Source organism: Stenella coeruleoalba, assembly GCF_951394435.1.
Source record: "Stenella coeruleoalba genome assembly, chromosome: 5".
Taxonomy (NCBI): Eukaryota; Metazoa; Chordata; class Mammalia; order Artiodactyla; family Delphinidae; genus Stenella; species Stenella coeruleoalba.
Genome location: NC_137150.1, coordinates 131737458 through 131756799, shown reverse-complemented (window position 1 = coordinate 131756799; position 19342 = coordinate 131737458). Strand labels below are relative to the sequence as shown.

The following is a 19342-nucleotide window of genomic DNA, read 5'->3' as shown; positions in this document are numbered from 1 at the left end:
TTTGCCAGTTCTGCTCACCACCAAGGGGTCCCCGCCAAGTGCCAGGGCCCAGACCCCAGTGGAGACAGCCCCCGGGGGGCTCCAAGCTACACACGGTCAGACAACGCTGGGGTCCACAGAACACGTACAGAGGGACGGCACAGACACAGACCCAGAGATGCATCTTTGGTTCCATCCTCGGCAAAAGGTGTGAAAACAGAACATGGACTCAAAGCCTGCGTGAGGAACGCTGCTGTCCTCAAAGAAGATACGATACTGTATTTTGAACGTGATGCCCTCCAGACGAGCCTCTCACAGCCCACGGCACACTGGCTGAATTCTAAATCACGCCTGTTTCCTCGGCAGCTTGAAAACCGCATTGCACAGAGCTAATGGCGCCTTCCGAGTACCTCCATCTCCAACCTCAATTCTCTTCTCTCTTTCCAACTATGTGTTACACTTTCCAGCAGGATCAGGGCTCTGTTGATCCGATGGGAAGAACACACGGCCGGCTATGATCTCGCCCCTGCTGCAGGCCAGCGTAGGCCACCAGCCGCTCAAAACATCACCCGGGTGAGCTTCGATGCCCTCCACGCTTATCCTCCCGTGAGAACAGGAGTTTGGTGAAATCAATTCTCATCTCTCCATCCAGGTTTTTAAAAATCATGTTGTTTCGGTCTAATGACATCACATAAAGAAAAGTCATCTTCGGAGAAGAGAATTCAACCATTAGCAAGTTTCAACCAAAAGAGAAAAGAAATCTGTCAAGACCTCGCTTGTCCCCATCGGCCCTTTCCTTTCACTGGCATCCCCACTGTTCGGATCGGTCTTTGACCAGATGCCCCTTTTTGCTCAGAGGGGACGGTGCTGGTTTCGGAGGTTCCTGCCTGTCCTCCCCAGGGGTTCATGGGACTGGGCGCTCCAGGTCGCCAACTCTTGCCACCCCTGCAGGGATCCACCTCTATGAAAAGAGGGGAAACCGTGCCTGGGTGAACCAGTTCGTGACGCCGCCATCTGACTGCTGAAAAGAGGACAGTCCGTTGAGAGGCGCACACAGAGCACGAAGTGGAGAAACAGCTCAGAAGGGTCTGTCATCTGAGTGGCCCAGAGCCCGATGCTGGCTTCTCACCCCCAGCGCAGTTGAGGGAGGTGGGTGGAGCGTTCGTGAGTGGGTGGGAGGAAGGAGGCCGTGCATGACTGGAGCTGGATGCACGGGCAGGCAACCCTCCTGGGGGATCCCAGCATCTCCAGGGGGCCCTACTCGGGACTGGGCTGTACGGGCTCTTGGGTCTGTGGGTTTCAGCTGTGGGGACATCGCATGTCAGGAGGAGGTGAGACCGTGAAGGATGCTCTGTGAGAGGCCTTTGAGTCTTCATGCCCTGACAGATGTATGGAGCTGCTCCATTGCTTTCCTTAGAAATGCCAAGAACCCCACTGCTTGCCCAGGTTAACACTGGCCTTTGACCCCGTCAGCCACGTCGAAGGAGAGGCTCACGGGGGCCAGGGGCTGCAGCGGGGGCATGCTGGCCTCCAGGGGCCTGTCTGCAGAGGGCTGCAGGCTCTGATGCCGCTTCCTTAACATCTGTCCGATGCCCATCATGGGGAACCTGCCTCGGCTTTTCACACAGTTCGGGCTCCCCAGGGGCTGTGTGGTGCTGTTGCCGGGCCCCGGGGCTGGGGGACACATGCCCTCCTCTTTGGGGGGGCTGTTCTTATCTTCGTGGGCAAAGGAGACCAGAGTGGGGTGCAAAGGGGTTTGGAGAGGTGACGGGCTTCCGGGCAGCAGGACGGGAGAGAGCGTCCGCTCACCGGGATTCCCTCGAGCCAGGCCTCCAGGGGAGCTCAGAATCCTATAGTGATGGGACGGGGACAGCAGTTCCGTCTGGTCATCACGATCCACAGACTCAAAGGAGCGCACCATATCCAGCATCGGGGGGTCTTCCTTGGCAGGGATGCCAGCGCTCCCAGGCCCCTGCTGAGGGGCCTCTGGTTTCTTGACAATCCTGGGTGTCCTGGGGGGTGGCACAGGGATGAACTCCATGGAGGAGGAAGCCACGCAATTGGAGTCCGAGGTTTTGCGAAAAATATTGCGGCAGCCGAAGGAATCTGCACACCAAGAAAGCAAAGGAAACATGAAGACGGCCGCATGAACAGTGCCAATGGCCCACTCCTGCCTGCTCTGACCTCCAGCTCCACTGAGACAGTGTGTTATCCAGGGAGGTCAGATGGAACCATGAAGTGAGTGTGCTCAGCATCCCATCCTCCCCATGGGGAATCAGACGGTCTTCCTAGAATGGAGGAGACAGAAGGCTGGTGATGGGAGGCCTCCTGGATTCTGATTTGCCTCATGGCTCCAGCTTAACATCTGTTCTCCTGTCGGTTGCTTAAAATTCCGGACCCTGCCGAAGAGCCTTTGAATGACAAGGTCCACGGCTCAACAGAACGACCACAAAACTGGGGAAGCACACGGATACCAGCTCTCTGAGGACTTGCAAATTTGGTCCTCAGATAATCAAAGCTGGAAGGAGGGTTTCCCTCGTGACTTTTTAAAAAAAAATGATGGTAAAAATTACATAACATGAATTTTAAAGTGTTTATTTATTACTTAACCACTTTTAAGTGTACAGTTCAGTAGTGTTCAGTACATCCACACTGCTGTGAAATAGAACACTTCACCTTGCAAATCTAACAGTGGTTGCCAGGGGCAACCGGTCTATGAATCTGACTACTCTACGTCCCTTGTATAAGTGGAATACACAGTATTTGTCCTTTTGTGAGCGCCTTGTTTCACTGAGCACGATGTCCGCAAGGTTCCTCCGTGTCAGCATAGCACGGGTCAGAACTCCCTTCCTTTTTAAGGCTCCCTCGTGTTTTTTGGTCTCACCGGAGCCTCACCTAGTTCTGAACAGGGGTGAAACACCCTTCCTCTGTATATTTAAGGCAACCAGCTGACCCCCACGGTTTCCATTTCAAGTTGGCACAGACTAGAATCCAGGTTTGCAGACTCTGCCAGAAAAGAAAGGGAAAACCTCCACGAGTTTGGAGGTGAGGGAAGTAAAGCCAAGTTCCTGTGGAACAGGCCCTGTCTTAGCTGCCTTTTCCTACCATCATATTTTATAGGCCCCGTCGGGGCTCAGAGGCAGGAGCAAGCTGCCGCCCCCGGCAGTGATTTCGGGGACAGCCCAGGGCACTGGGAATCCTCTTCACCTTACACAAATAAATACACAGCTCCTGAAATAAACCTCCTCCTCGGGCCAGCACAGATGCCCGAGATTCACTGGCAGAGAGAAGGAAAATTTCATCGATGGCTAACGTCTCCAGTGTTCCAGCTGGCATGTGAGGTCCCTGTCCCTCTGAAATGGCTGCGTGCTCCCAACTTGTAGCCCGGCTTCTCCCTCCGTGCCGTCCTGCTTCCTTCACTTCCCAGAGGTGCAAATCCTGGGAGGACGCCCCTCACACTGGCCCTACTGATCCCCAGCTCAGAGTCAGCCCCGGGGCATACAGCCTGACACTGCATTGTCCCTGCAAGAAGGGCATAGTCACCAGCCCCGACCCTCGAGCGTGACTGCCGGCTCGTCTTCATCCCATCCTGCCCGGCAGGCAGTAGGCTACACTGGTCAGGAGAGAAACTTCTAGAGCCAGGTTACATGGTTGGAAATCTGGGTGCCGTCACTCACCAGCTCTCTGACTTTGGACAACTCTCTGGGCTATTTCCTCATCTCTAGAAATGGGGGCGAGAATGATTTCCCTGGGTTGAGGCAAGAGTTGAAACACTGCCTACCACACAGTGAGTGGTCAGTGCTAGCAATTATATAGGCTCCGGGGTGCTTCTCAGCAACAGGCTCTCAAATCCCAGGAAAATGCAAAGAAACAGAGGACAGTTGGTCCAGAAAAGTATCAAGAAACGCACTCCATCTCTGGGGCTGCAAAGTTACCCCCAAATATGCAGCCCTGACCTAGATTTTCCTTGGGGAATCCACAGGACGCCACTGCCAAGGGTCCTAACGGGATTTGCTGCCTGTTCCCAAGCCAGAAAGGAGGATCCCCCAAGGAGGGACAAGCACAGTCCCTCCAGTGGGGTCCCTACCTTCCTGAAACCTGCAGAATGAAACTGAACTAAATGGAGGTGTTCTCCTCTGGGTGAGAACCGGTCTCAGAGCCAAATGGACCGCGCTGCTTGGTGCTGTTTGAATCTCTCTGATAATTTCCTGCTTGCCCAGGGAACCACTGGTTGATCTCAGACAGCCAGGGCCCTCCTGGAACCTCAGTCTCTTCGTATTTAAAACAGAGAGATCGAAGACCGGACTCCACAATCTCTCCCATCCGCCGTCTGTAAGGAGAACCTCTCCCCTACCCCCCAGTTGGCCTCAGGATGCTCCCCGGCTCCCTGTGCCCGCCTCCCGGCTCTCAGTGTGTGCTAAGCCTCCCTTCTGCATCACTGGATGCTTGCCCCAGAGGAAGGAGACCCGTATCGATCAGTTATCTCACGTGCTGGCTGATGAACGAGGCAGAGTAGCCCACACGCGGATCTCATTCGAGCCACCCGATAGCTCTGATGGGTAGATTTCCTCACAAGTGAGGGAACCAATTAAGATCCTCAGAGGGGAGGGAACTTGGGCCGCAACCAACTATAGAGCTGGGTTTGAGCTCCCTACCTCCACCCCAAAGCCCACATCACTGCCTCTCAGGGTGCACTTTTCTGGTGAAGGCTCCCACAAGAGCACGCCCCCATCACGGCTCCCGCGCCAAGATCCCTGCCCCTCCAGTACTGAACACCCATTCCTGGCTCCATGATACCATGCACCCCAAGCTCTGCTCCCGCAATGCCACGCACCCTATCCGCTCCTGCAAAACCATTCCTCCGATCTCTGCTCCTTCATCTTGATCTCTACTCCCGTAATACCTCACACCCTGATCTCTGCTCCCACAATCCCGTGCACCCCATCTCTGCTTCCTCAAATCCTGCCCACACCGGTGGACAACACCAGGCAGTCTGGACTTGCTTATTCTCAGGTTGCCTTGCACGCATTAATCCTGCTTTCCCATGGGCACGAGAGGTGTGTCTGTCCCAGGGGCCTACACAGCCACCAGCATGGGGTACACAGCGGCCACGCAGCTGAACACAAATGGCCTGGAGAGCCCCCCGAGCCGACCCACCTTTGTCGGGGAAGCCAGGCTTGGCGGCCTTCCGGTCCTTCAGCAGGGCCCTGGTGCTCTGAATCTGCGTGATGAGCGAGGCTGAGGGCTGTTTGTGCGATGGCAGGCTCTTATCCAACTTCTTGGAAAACGGCCGATGAAGAAAATCCCCTCTTTTCTCTTGTTCTTTGGGCTTTTTATCCTTCCAATCAGAAGCAACATAGGTACTCAGACACACACAAGAATACACAATGGAGTCCCTCTCTGAAGAGTTACCGAATAGAGTTAAGAAACGCCAGTTTTCCAAAACGCTAGGCTCTCAGCTACGTGTTGAACAATGGAAGCGCTGAGGCCCAGCGGATGCTCCAGGGAACCTCCCTCCCTCCGCCTGGGCCACAGCAGCCTTCGGTGGTCCCCAGGTCCCTGCCTTATGCCGTCTTGATGTGTTCCAACAAGGGCAAGGTCATCCCTGGGCAGTCCATTATTCTAGAACAGGCTGAACAAACAGGCAAAGCAGATGAGGACTCCCGGAAACCTGCTGCCTTATTTATAGCAGAGCCCTACGATTCTGCCCACAGTAGTGGTTTTGCAAAGGCAGTTCTACAAAGGCAACGCAACTGCTTCCTCAGTGCTTGTGTGTTCAGTCAAGCCAGGAGGTGGACGAGCAGCCCACGGAGCCCTGAGCCCGTCCAGGTGAGCTTCTGACCCCTTTACCCGCTCTGGGCACGTGGGCTCTTACTTGCGTACTTAAATCGGCACGATGCAACCACTTGTGCTGTCAGTCTTGCCTTTATTTAACTCAATTATAATCCCTCTGCTAGGAGTGAATTTGACTGTTTTATATATCTTCCACCCCACAGCCTCGGGCATGAAGCCAGGCACAGAGAGAAAGCTTAATAAATAGTTATTGAAATATTAAAAAGCAAAAACAAAAAAGCCAGTGGAAACGGAACTGAATTAAAATTAATTGGGTTCAAGCTTCTGGGAAGGGTGATGCTGCGAAGAGGAAGCTTTTTTCTGGCCCTAAAGATTACGTTTGATGTTTACTGTTAAACAGAGGCAACTGAAACCGGACCTCACCACAAGGGAGGGGGGGAAAAGAGACCGATTTTCACATTTCTTGCCTTAAAACCTTAAGAGCATTTGCAATTCAAGAGAGCTCATCTATTTTTCATTGATGTTGTTGAAAAGCTTCTCAAGGAAACATCCCCTTGCACTCAGGTAGCCCTTTCTAATGAGGATTTTCAGAGCCTTTACGAACTGGGGTTCATTATGTCCAGGTTTTGAGTGGGAAAGAACGACTGGGAAGAGATGGAAAGTGGGGATGCCCAGCACAGCCTTGAGCGTCACCATGAGGACAATAGCTCCCCGGGGCTTACGCCTTGTCACCTGGGGAGGAGTGAAGTGGGATGAAAGCAGAGGTGAAACTTCTGCAAACACCCTCCCCAGCTTCTGGGCAGCCACTGCCACCTTTACTGAGGATGCCTGGAATGCAAGACCCTATTCTAAGAGCACGACCCAGGATGAGGCAAATACTGTTATCCCCTCTTGCAGAGGAGCCTGCAGTGGTGAAGAATTCTCTCAGAATATACCCAGACAAAACTATAATTCAGAAAGAGACATGCACCCCTATGTTCATAGCAGCACTATGCACAATAGCCAAGACATGGAGACGACCTAAATATCTGACAGAGGAATGGATAAAGAAGATGTGGTCCATATATGCAACGGAATACTACTCAGCCATAAAAAAGAATGAACCGTGCCATTTGCAGCAACGTGGAGGCACCTAGAGATGATCATACTAAGTGAAGTGAGTCAGAAAGAGAAAGACAGATAGCATATGATATCACTTATATGTAGAATCTAAAATATGGCACAAATGAACCTCCCTACGAAACAGAAACAGACTCACGGACGTAGAGATCAGACCGGTGGTTGCCGAGGCGGGGGTGGGAGGTGGGGAGGGAGAGGGATGGCCTGGGATTTGGGGCTGGCAGGTGCAAACTATTACATTTAGAACGGGTAAACAACAAGGTCCTACTGTATAGGACACAAAAATAGATTCAATATCCTGTGATACACCATAATGGAAAAGAATATTTAAAAAAAGAATGTCGGGCTCCCCTGGTGGTGCAGTGGTTAAGAATCCGCCTGCCAATGCAGGGGACACGGGTTCGAGCCCTGGTCCGGGAGGATCCCACATGCTGTGGAGCAACTGGGCCCGTGCACCACAGCTGCTGAGCCTGTGCTCTAGAGCCTGTGTGCCACAACTACTGAAGCCCACACGCCTAGAGCCCGTGCTTCGCAATGGGAGAAGCCACCACAATGAGAAACCTGCGCACCGCAGCGAGGACCCAACACAGACAAAAATAAAATAAATAAATAACTAAATTTATAAAAGAAAAAGAAAAGAATGTCTACATGTGTATAACTGAGTCACATTCCTGTAAGGCAGAGACTAGCACAACATCGTAAATCAACTATACTTCAATTAAAAAAAAAAAAAAAAGAATTCATCCAGGAGCCGGACGGCAACTCAGTTGTTCACAGTCCTCCGTGAAAGTCGGTGCTCTTAACCCTTGACTCCACACTGCCCTCCAGAAGCCTGGGGCAGGGCCAGGCGTTTCCAGTGGCATAGAGAAAGGCTGGGCACAGCGACTGCAGGATCAGGGACCACGCTGTAGTCCCAGGGCTCCGGGTCGGCATCTGGAATGCTACAGAGGAGGCCGTGGGCAGGACACTACGGAGGGGGGAAGGGGGCATCTGCTCCAGGCCAAGGCTAAACACAATTCTCCACTGCCCCCCTCTCCCCATTTCTATCAAACACCAACAGGCCCCCGTCTCTACGGCAAAGGAGAGTGAGCTTTCATGCTCCCCAGCCTCCCCCAAAAATCAAAGGGCCTGTCCTGAAAAGTCTGGCAGAATTCCATCCTTTTGCTCTGTTCTATCTCTGTTTTTATGAGAAAACTCATAAGTTCTACCTGATAACACCTTAAACAGGAAAAAAGAAATCAAACACGCTTTCGTGATACATTGTAAAACAAGAGTATTTGGAAGAAAAAACGAAACTGGAGTCCCCCCCTCCCCCCGCCCCCAGCCCCTTTTTAAGGATTTTTTTAAGAATGATGAGCACGCCTTCCTCTGGGCTGCCCTGCGTTCCCTACGCTCAGACGGCTTGCTGCCGACGGCTTCCTGGGTCCGGCTCAGCCCTTTTCTAACTCTCCGTGGGTTCTCAAAGCTAAAGGTTCCAGATGCAAACTTTCGGGGGGCCAATATCACCACCCAGATAGAGTTCATCGGGATAACCCGCTGGGTCAGTCAGTCCCGGTGGAAGGGTCACCAGCCCCCAGGAAACAAGTTTGCTTACAAGCAGCCATCCTCATGCCTTCCAAACACAGGTTACAGATGCAACTGATTATCCAATTCTACCTTTTCATTTGCATGGCCTATTTTCTCCAAAAGAGATTTCCCAGGGAGCAGGACGCTAAATTGCCTTATGTAACAGAAACAGATCTTCAGGAGGACTAATTACGCTCCCCCTTTGACATGCCTGCACCCATTCCCGCGCACCCCACCCAGCAACGCTGGCTGCCTTCGGGTCTCTTTGGTTTCCCTTTGATTCTCACGGGAGGGCGGTGCGCCCCTCCCCCGCGTGCGCCTAAGGTTGGGCCGTGGAGCTGAAGCTTCAGGGGTCTTCTCTGCCCCCTCACGCCCGGTCCGCACCCCCAAGGCAGATCCAAGAGGAGGCCACAAGCAAACCCCGCACAAAACAGCTTCTTGTTTTCTTTCAACCACACATGTGCGTGGACATTTACAAAGCTGGACACTTTGAAAATGTGACCCCTTAAAGGATTATCTACCCAAGACTCTTTGGATGTCGTGGATTGTTTGATGGAGGAGAGGGAGAAACCAGTGAGTGAGGATCCACTGGGCTACGGGAGGGAGGTGTCTGCAGGCTCGGCAGCCGGGCCGGGGGGTATGGGGGAGCCAGTCCTCAGCTTCTGAGATCTGAGCTCCAGGGCGCGGGTCCCCTTAGACTCTTCCCTGCGACTCCAGGCTCCTGGCTCCAAAGAGCCGAAGCCCTCCCCCTGCCTTTCCCGTTTTGCTCCTGAAGGTATGGCCAGGTGACCTTCAGCAAGTCATTTCCCCTTGAGGGACGGGCCTCCCCATCTATAACCAAAAGGGCGGGTCCTTCCTAAGCTCTTCGGTTATATAAATGAACCCCACATCTCGCCTGCTTCACTGTCTGAAAGGCAAAGGCATTCATTCAACAAGGACAGATGCGGCCACGCCTCCTGGGCCCACCCCCTCAGCCCCGCACCCCCGAGGCTGCAGGAGGAAGTGCTGCCCAGCCGGGCCACCTGCCCCTCACGCGGTGCAGAACTGACCACAGGGTGTCAGTGATGGCACAGCGGAGGGGCCAGGGGACTGGGGGCGAGCTATAGCTGTCCTCTTTGAGGAGCCTTCAAGTCCACTCAGCTTGGGCTTTCTGGAGCCTGGTGTCCCCTTGATGATGAGACAACCTCACCTGGATGTTTGGAACAACAGAACCAGGTGCGGATCGTGGACACCTGGGATGGCCCAGGGGCCCAGGTGTTGTCTGCTGGATGATTTTGGCTCCTTGCGGCCCATCCCATAAGGGAAAGCCACAGAGGCCTGATTTCACCATAGGAAACAACCAACTGAGTTGAGAAAAAAGAGGGCTTGGTTCATAAATTAGGCCACTGAGCCGGGAAGCCCTGGACTGTTGTAAACCCCACTTCTTTTTTTTTTTTTTTAAATAGAGGATGATGTTGAATAAGTATGTCCTCATTAATTAATTAATCTATTTATTTATTTATTTTTGGCTGTGTTGGGTCTTCGTTTCTGTGCGAGGGCTTTCTCTAGTTGCGGCGAGCGGGGACCACTCTTCATCGCAGCGCACGGGCCTCTCACTATCACGGCCTCTCTTGTTGCGGAGCACAGGCTCCAGACACGCAGGCTCAGTAATTGTGGCTCACGGGCCTAGTTGCTCCGCGGTATGTGGGATCTTCCTAGACCAGGGCTCGAACCTGTGTCCCCTGCATTGGCAGTCAGATTCTCAACCACTGCGCCAAACCCCACTTCTTTACAGGTAGAAACACGAACGCATAGCCAAGAGTGTAGTTTTAGCAAGACAATAAAAAAAATGGTCAACTACGCATAGACAGCACTGATCTGATCTGAGGGATTCTGACAAATCCACTTACAACAGGATTCTGCATGGTGGAATTCAGGACAGGATGGAGGTGTGCAAGGTCCAGAGCCCTGGGCAGAAATCTGCCAACCTTCAGGGTCATAGGTGATGGTTACTTTCATGTGTCAAGTTGGCTAGGCCAGGGTACCCCGTGTCTAGTCAAACACCAGTCTAGGTGCTACGGTGAAGGTATATGGTAGACGTGACTGACATTTACATTGGTAGGCTTTGAGTAAAGCAGATTAGCCTCTACAGTCTGGGTGGGCCTCGTGTAATCAGTTAAAGGCCTTAAGAGAAAAAGACTGAGGTGTCCTGAGGAAGAAGGGATTCTGCCTCCAGGAGACATGGGGATGAAGCTGAAACATCAGCCCTTCCCTGGGTGTCCAAGCATCACACACACACACACACACACACACACACACTATTGGTTCTGTTTCTCTGGAGAACTCTGAGTAATCCAACATAACCCCCCAAGTTCTTACCTGCACAGCGTGAAATTCGAGGTCTCTTGTCCAGGTGCCCAGGGAGGCCTGTAAAAAGCAGCATTTTTCAACAATTCAAGAAGCTTCACTTGCTGTTTATTTCCTAAGCTCTACCCCCTCCCACTTGCAGCTCCGGTTGAGGATTCTCCATTTCAAAGTTTATAGACGAGAAGCCAAACTGTCGCGGAAGCAGGCAGCAGATGTCCTAACGCCTGCCCTGGATAGATTTTCTAGGCAACATTTTTATTAAAGTCTAGGACACATAACACAAGGGTGCTCTGACGATGAGTAAGGAGTTCAATATGTTGCCTCAAACAGCAAAACCACATCGCAATGGCACCCTGATCAAGACAGAACCCAGCCGGCACCTGGAAGTCCCTCGTTCCCAGCATCCTCTCCCTGTCCCCAAAGGTAACCACTGTTCTGATTGCTAACAATTCAGCTTGACCTGATTCCATACTTGATTTTAAAAATTTGTACACGGGCTTCCCTGGTGGCGCAGTGGTTGAGAGTCCGCCTGCCGATGCAGGGGACACGGGTTCGTGCCCCGGTCCGGGAGGATCCCACATGCCGCGGAGCGGCTGGGCCCGTGAGCCATGGCCTCTGAGCCTGCGCGTCCGGAGCCTGTGCTCCGCAACGGGAGAGGCCACAACAGTGAGAGGCCCGCGAACCGAAAAAAAAATAAATAAAAAATTTGTACAGATTTTAAAATGACACAAAGAAAAATCATTGTAATATTTTACCTTTAAACTTACAGTCCCCGTTATGGGTTTAATTTTATTCCCCCCACATTGATATGTTGGAGTCCTAACCCCCCAGACCTCAGAATGTGGCCTTACTTGAAGACAGGGTCAGGACAGGCCCATCACATCCTCTTTGAAGCTTGGGGGAGGGGGGAGTATGAAAGTTTGCTCTCCTTTGCCTTTGAGAAGAAGGAGTGTTGGTGTTACCTTGACAGAAGTAAGTAAGTTAAGATGAGGTCATCAGGGTGCGTTCTAGTGCAATGTCACTGGTATTCTAATAGAAAGGGGGAAATTGGTCACACACACACACACACACGCACACACACACACACACACAGAACGCCATGTGAAGATGAAAGCGGAGATCGGGGTGATGTTTTTACAAGCTAAAGAATGCCAGAGATTGCCAGGAGCCACCAGAAGCTAGGAGGCGTGAAAGATTCTCCCTCACAACCCTCAGAGGGAACCAGTCCTGCAGACACCTCGACCTTGGGTTTCTGGCCTCCAGAACTGGGAGACAATACACTTCTGTTGTTTAAGCCACTCAGTTTGTGGGACTTGGTTATGGCAGCCCTAGCAAACGAATACAGTCCCTCCACACCCCTGCACAACTTTTCTTCCAAAACTGCAGTGTTACTTTGACACTCCAGAGAAGCCCTCCAGTCCTAACTTACATTTTGCTACAAATTAGCATTATTCTTCAGGACTAAACAAACTTGGCTCCTGGCTCTCCACAGCTTTAATAAGCCAGTTTAGAGATGATGACTTTTCTGCCACGACCCCCATGGTCCCCCAGGGCCTCTGTCTTAGGAAAAGGAATCTCTGGGGCACATGCCTAAGGTGAGACAAGTGTCCCACTTTTCCAGACATAATCTCTGCCTGTTACAGGAAGAAGAGGGGAAGAAAGTGGTAAAGTCATAAAATGACGGCACTGTAGTCCCAAGAGGGAAGCTCTTTCCACTTAATTCAGCTCCTCCGTCTCCTTGGAGAAAAAGAACCAGGATCGAGAAGAAGAGACCATCACGTGCCCTCAGTGCCCGGACATGGCCCCGGAGCCGCTCCCCAGCCGGCTTGTGTACAACCTTGAACTTCATTCCACGGTTCCTGCTCACAACACCTCCCGCCCCTGCCACTTGGCCGCTTCTCCTCCTGGACCAGCTGATGGTAACTGGGAAGAACCCCACAGAGGCTCTGAGTGGGCTTTACCTGGAAAATCTGGCTTCTTTCAGACTTTCTCACCACTTTTTCTAACTGGCCCCATTCCACTTTCTAGGTTCCAACAGAGAGAGGAGTTGCATCATCTAGTCAGAGCCTGTAATTTAATTAGCACAAGGATCGCTGCAGTTTGGAGAAAACAAGTGGATCACAGAAAATTGAAATGCTGTCTTCCCATTAGCGTTCCTATTGAAACCGTAACCATTAAATATTTCGACAAATGTTTTAAAATGCTTACTATGTGTTTTCCGGGCCAAATGAAATAATCAGCTGAGAATAATAATCTGGATGAAAAAAAGAGGCCCCTTTCCCATCGCGGCTCTGACACTTAACACACAAGCAGGGCAGGGTACTAGGGCAACCAAGGACATGGGCGTCAGCCACGTGGCTTAGAGCTGCCTAGGCACACACATAGCAGCATGCGGTACGTCTAAGTTTGTGTTATTACCTGAGGCCCTAAACAGTCAAACCAAGAGGCAGGGGAGCCTAACAGTGAATTCACCCCAGCCGAGGTGCCCACCCTCCCTGCAAGTGACTGTAAGAGGTCCCTCCCTGCCACAGGGCATGGCCATCAGGTGATGATAATTCGACTTGCACGCTATGGTGCAGGGGGTCCCCTACTTTAATCAAGCTAGGTGTCCCACCTGGAAGGTTCGACCTTCCCCAGATGCTGGCCCAATTCTATTTTCTGAGACTAGAGCCAAGGTCCACTTGATTATTTCGTCTGTTCATCTAGCAAATATTTATTGAGCCTCTACTGGGTGCCAGGCATTGTGTAGGCTCTAGGGACACCGTGAGGAGCAAAAGTGACACCGTCCCTGCTCTTAAGGAACTCACAGTCCGGAGTGGGGAAGACATGATAATCAAATAATCCCTGAACAAACAGAACCCTGCCAATGCGACAAGCCCCAGGAAGCAGAATGTGTGTGACCGTGTGTACTGGAGGGATGCAACCCAATGGCAGAGGTCAGAGGACGGCAGGGGTCCACGAGGACGTGAGCTGAAGTGGGAGCTGAAGATACACATTAACTCAGCAGAGAGGGGTGGGGAGAACATTCTGGAAGAGAGAACAGGGTGTGGCCAGCCCTGGCAGCCAAGAGAGCACAGAGTCTCAAGGCCCACGGGACTGAGCATGAAGCAAGAAGCAGGGCTGTGTGCGGGGCCTGGGAGACAAGGCTGGAGCTGCTGGCAAAGCCAGTTCAATCCGCGGCGTGGTGGCCACGTCATAGAGTTTGCCTTCCAGGTTAAGGAAGCCTTTGAAGGTTTCAAGCAGGGAAGTGACACGGTCTGATTTGAGTGTGAATCGCTCGCTCTGGCCGGTGTGTGGACGGAGCGCCAGGTAGTCACAGGGAAGGAGCGGGACCAGTTAGGAAGGAGGCTGCAGCTGAGGTCCACGCAAGAGGTGATGGTGGCGAGGATGGGTCGGATGGAGAGTGGAGGGGTTGGAGAGTTTCAGGAGTCAAACCAGCAGAACTTGGCGACAGACTGGCTCTCGGGGTGAGGGAAAGGAATACAAAGGTCTTCCAGGTTTCTGCCCTGTACTGAGGGTGGGGATGCCATTTGCAGACAGAAAATAGGGGCCAGGGGTGGGGGGAGATGGGCGAGGAGAGGTGGGGTTGGTTCCAGGCCTGCTGGATTTGAGACACCTTCATTCACGCCACAGAAGGTTCAGTAAGCAACTGGCCGGAGGGGTGTGGAGCTCAGGGGAGTCTGGCCCTACACCATCTCTGCTCTCCCTCTCCCAGCCCTAGAAGCCATGCTCCCCGCCCAGCCCCAGTCCGCACCCCCCTGCTACCCCTCCAAAAGCTTATCTCCGTCCTCAGCATGCTGGTGCCTCACAGCCAGTCGCAGAGGAAGGAGGCCTGCAGCCTGGGGTCAAGGCCAGGGCCCACCCTGGCTGCTCTGAATGCATGCCCTCCCCCCCCCATCACGGGTGTTCCTTCCTCTGCCTCCCAGCCCGCCTGCTCCCCAGCCCTTCTTCACTGCCGGTGGCAGCGACGGAGAGATCTCTGTTCACGGTCCTCACTCCCCCCAGTCCACGCAATCTCCTTTCTGCCTTCTCCACCTCCTCCAGGACGAGAAACCGCTCAGCTGTCACCACTGGCTGCTTTTACTTGACCTTTCCCATGTCCTCCCTGGCATCCCTCCCTCCTGGGTCTCCGGCTGCCCCGTTATCTTCGCTAGCTTCTCTGTCATCAGCGTCTCCTTTTCTCTGCCTCCTTAAATGGTACCATCCCCCAGGCTGTGTAGACTGACCAGCCCCGCCCTCCTCCTGCAGCTACCCCAGCCGACCCCCGCCTCGATGCTCAGGGGTGGCCGCATTCACACGTGGTGCCGGCAGTTCAGCAGCCCCGTCACCGGCGTCACTGGGCTGGCCTGGGCCGTGTCCCACTTGCTTTCTGCTGCCGCTGTGGAGCGCAGCCCGGCTCGTTCCATATTCCACGGAAATGCAGAGAAGACAGGCGGGCCCCACTGCACAAAACAGCGAATGAGGAGTCCTGGTGGCGGGACCCTTATCCTGTGCTCCAGGCCTTGGATCTCGAGTTCCCAGGCACAGTCTCTTAACAAGCATGTATTTGGGGTCCAAATTTGGGGCGATATGATACCAGTTTTTACTCTGAAATCAAAGCATCTTGGTATTTTCTCTCAGGTACGTTCCAGGTAGCGTCAAGTCAGCAGGGACAGCTGACTGGAAAGGACTGTTCCAGATACTTTTTCCTGTTCCTCACTGTACTTTGTTCTCCTGATGCCAAGTGTTACATGCACTTATATTTTTCAGCACCTTGTTTTTAACCTCTTGGAGATCTGACAGCGGATTCCACTGGGAACCATCCAGGGAGCTTTAAAAAATACTGACCCCCGATCTCGTTGGAGATCGAGAATGGATCGATGGAATCAGTCTGAGGTACGGCCTGGGCATCCAGATGTTAAAATGCTCCTCAGGGATTCCACTATGTGGCCACAGCTGAGAACCACAGTCTAGAGACTGAACGATGGTGGTCCCGCTGTAAACCATGTCTCAAAGGCTCAGTTAAGTCAGTATTTGTCTTTGGCTACTTCTGTGTCTACAATCATGGGTTTCCTTTCCCCGCTTCCCCCCAGAATGGAAATCCACTCTTCCTAAGAGATCCTGGGGTTTGCTCTGGGGGCCACTCACCTCATAGGGCTCCTTGGTGGGCCTGCACTTTTCTATCTGGTAGAGCTGGGTCTTGTAACAGACGCTGTCCTGGATGTCGGATTTCTACCAGAGGAGAAGAGAAAAAAAGCCTGGCTTAACTCACAGGAAATAGAAATGTCCATTAAGCATTCATTAATTTTTAAACCAGCGCTTGGCTGAGAAAAGGCAGAAAGGGGTTGGCAAGGCACTTAATTGCAGTGCAAAGCCTCATCCAAGGACGAAGTGTGGGGAGAGCTCGGCACCCAGCATCAGGTGACCTACTTCTGTTCCTGGCTCTGCCAGGAAAGGGCCAGGTGACCCTGGGCACATCACTGCTCCTTGCCGGGCCTCAGTCCTTTCATCGGTGCTTGAAGGCCACTCTAAGACATGAAAAATGGATAAATAACAAGGACCTACTGTGCAGCACAGGGAGCTAGATTTAATATCTTGTAATAACCTATAATGGAAAATAATCTGAAAAAGAATATATACATATATATATATATATATATATATGTATGTACAACTGAATCACTTTGCTGTATACCTGAAACTAACACAACACTGTAAATCAACTATACTTCAATTTAAAAAAAAAAGCCCTAGTTCCTGCCCCCCGCCCCGATAAATGTCACAGCAATTCATAATATAGCTTAAGGAAGAAGACAGAGAACCACACCTAAGATGATCTAGGGGCACCGTTTAGGTGCAATCCTCTCTGGCGACAGGTGAAATTAAATGACTGATTAATTTTTCAGCCAACGAAGATTCACAAAATGCCTTTACAGGCTCTCCAAATTAAAATCCACGCTTCTAGGTTTTAGAAAGAGGAAACAAGAATCAAGGGATAAGGGGAGAAATGGCAAATAATTAAGTTACAATATTTTACTTTTTTTTTTTTTTGCAGGTTATTAGTCATCCATTTTGTACACATCAGTGTATACATGTCAATCCCAATCGCCCAATACAATATTTTACTTTTTAGTTCACTAGTTTTGCTTTCAAAATTATACACGGTTGTTAGTAATTGGTTAATGATATTCATAACTGGCACAGTGCACAGGTGCAATTAAATTAGCCTTGTGTGGAAATTACTGAGTGGACCAGCTATGGCTATCTGTGGGGACTAATTCATTCTTAAGAGCAGCCACCCACCTAGACAGTGGTTCTCACACCAGCTATGTCCTATGATTTAAGGTTTAAGTGTGAAACAGACAATAAAATAAGAAAGAACCTTCTCTAGTTAGAACTAAGTTAGTTGAGTTTCCAGGAACTTCTCAGGAAACAAAACCACAGAGCTTTGCAACACTGCACCATTTGTAACCCTGATGCTGGGCAAACACAGCAGATGGCAAGACAGCCAGAGAAGGCAAGACATACCCTAAGAGCTTCACACAAATGTCTCTTACTTGGAATGAGCCGTGTGATTAAGAGTGTGAGTAACCAAAGTTTGCATCTGTAGATGTGGAGGTAGACATAAGAAAGAAACTAGGGTTTCCCTGGTGGTGCAGTGGTTAGGAATCCGCCTGCCAATGCAGGGGACGCGGGTTTGAGCCCTGGTCTGGGAAGATCCCACGTGCCGCGGAGCAACTAAGCCCGTGCACCACAACGACTGAGCCTGCGCTCTAGAGCCCGTGAGCCACAACTACTGAGCCTGCGTGCCACAAATTCTGAAGCCCGCATGCCTAGAGCCGGTGTTCCGCGATAAGAGAAGCCCTCACACCGCAACGAAGAGTAGCCCCCGCTCACTGGAACTAGAGAAAGCCCGTGCGTAGCAACGAAGACCCAACACAGACAAAAATAAAAAATATAATTTAAATAAGGAAAGGAACTATTTTAAAAACAAAAGCCCCTCTATCTTATTGATCAGTATCCAGAAAACTGGTTCTTCCAAAAGAAGAATGTTTGAATCTGCTAGCTCACTCAGGAAAGTAGCAATGTCATCCTTTAAATATGTGAAATCATAAACTTTAGAGTCAGTTTCATGGAAACATTTTTTAAAACGAATTTTTGAACAACATTCATCATTTCAAAAAGAAAATCAGCGTGTGACCCTCCTCTGTTCCTTTGACTTGGGAACTACTTGTCCCTAGCATGGTGGTTCCTAAATGGTGTGACCTTGAGCCCATATGAGTGAAAAAAGTTGTTAGCAGGCATCTACAATATGTGCACATTTATTTATAAATTATAAGCATGTACTGTACTAACATATCGTGTACATTATAAAATAGACAATAAAATAGGAATTTAAAAGGATAAGATAAGAAAGAAATATAGGACATATGGTCTTCTTATAAAAGAGAAATGGCTTCAAGTCTAACATGTCTTTTAAGCTCATCATCATAGGTGAACAGAGGACCTCTGTCCTCTGGTGTGAGAGAATTTCTTAATCCCTCCTATCACATAATAAAATGATGTAAATAACATACTATGTATCAAAGGTCCAGTCTTTCTGAACTCCACTTCTCTCCTGCAGTAGCTTTCCCGTGACCATGACACGGGCTCTGAAATCCAGCTGCATATCTGTTCCCTTCCGAAGTTTTGTCCCATCACTGCTTCTGGAGCACGTTTTTTTCCCCCATAAAACATTGCTCTTATTTTTAAATGCCTTTTACTATAATGTTTCTTCTCATGTACATTATTCCTTTGGTGGCTCACCAAAAAAAAAGGTGTTCTGTGGATCATTTCCTGTTGAAGCCAAATCTAGGAAATACCCTAAGCTGAATCCGCTTCGAAACATCTGTACTTTTGTTCCGTTGTTTAACAACTCTCCCGTCAAGCTTCTTCATCTATTCGGCAATGTTTTCTAGATGTCTCCCCAATCCATTTGCTAATGAGAGACACATTCTGATCATGCTGTCTTCTGGGCATGATTTTGGTCATTTTCTCCCTCATCAGGGAGAACAGCATTTCCCCAACTATTGGTGAATTTTCACCTTTAGCTTTAATGTAAAAACCTCATAAAAGGTTTGTAAGCCTATTGTTTAGTGGAATGTTGTGTGATATCGGGCTATCACATGACTTTAAATAGTACGGAAAACTCTAGAAGTTCCTCTTTACGCTCTGGATTCTAAACGTCTTCCTAACAGTGATGACCCCATACAACCTGATCTCAAGGCGCCATACAGGCAAGGTGAAGGTCATCCTTCAGGAATGGGTATGAAATCAAATTTCAGATGGGCTTCCTGACAATTCCAGGTTTCTCTGGCTGACTTCCTGTTAGATCTGGTCAGTCCTCACCGTTCTGAGTAGGAGAAACAGAAGCGATATGCAGAATCCATACTGCCTGGGATCCAGTTTTCTTCGCAGAATTCTTTTTGAACCATTGTCCATTTGCAAAGAGTTGATTTAGTCAAAACTACATACTGAAGCATGTAAATTCCCTCATCCAGGCATGTATGAACTTCATGAG

General features: G+C 50.7%; 1 protein-coding gene across 1 annotated transcript in view; it reads right to left on the bottom strand.

Moving 5' to 3' along the window:
* Positions 1-1426: 1426 nt before the first annotated feature.
* HUNK (hormonally up-regulated Neu-associated kinase) overlaps positions 1427-19342 on the bottom strand; it is a gene marked incomplete at both ends in the record, with an annotated part of 117139 nt that continues 99223 nt past the window's right edge. The window contains 4 exons of the mRNA XM_079922921.1: positions 1427-2085; positions 5137-5317; positions 10816-10863; positions 15931-16014. Coding sequence (XP_079779047.1) covers positions 1427-2085; positions 5137-5317; positions 10816-10863; positions 15931-16014 — 972 coding nt within the window. The remainder of the gene's footprint in view (positions 2086-5136; positions 5318-10815; positions 10864-15930; positions 16015-19342) is intronic.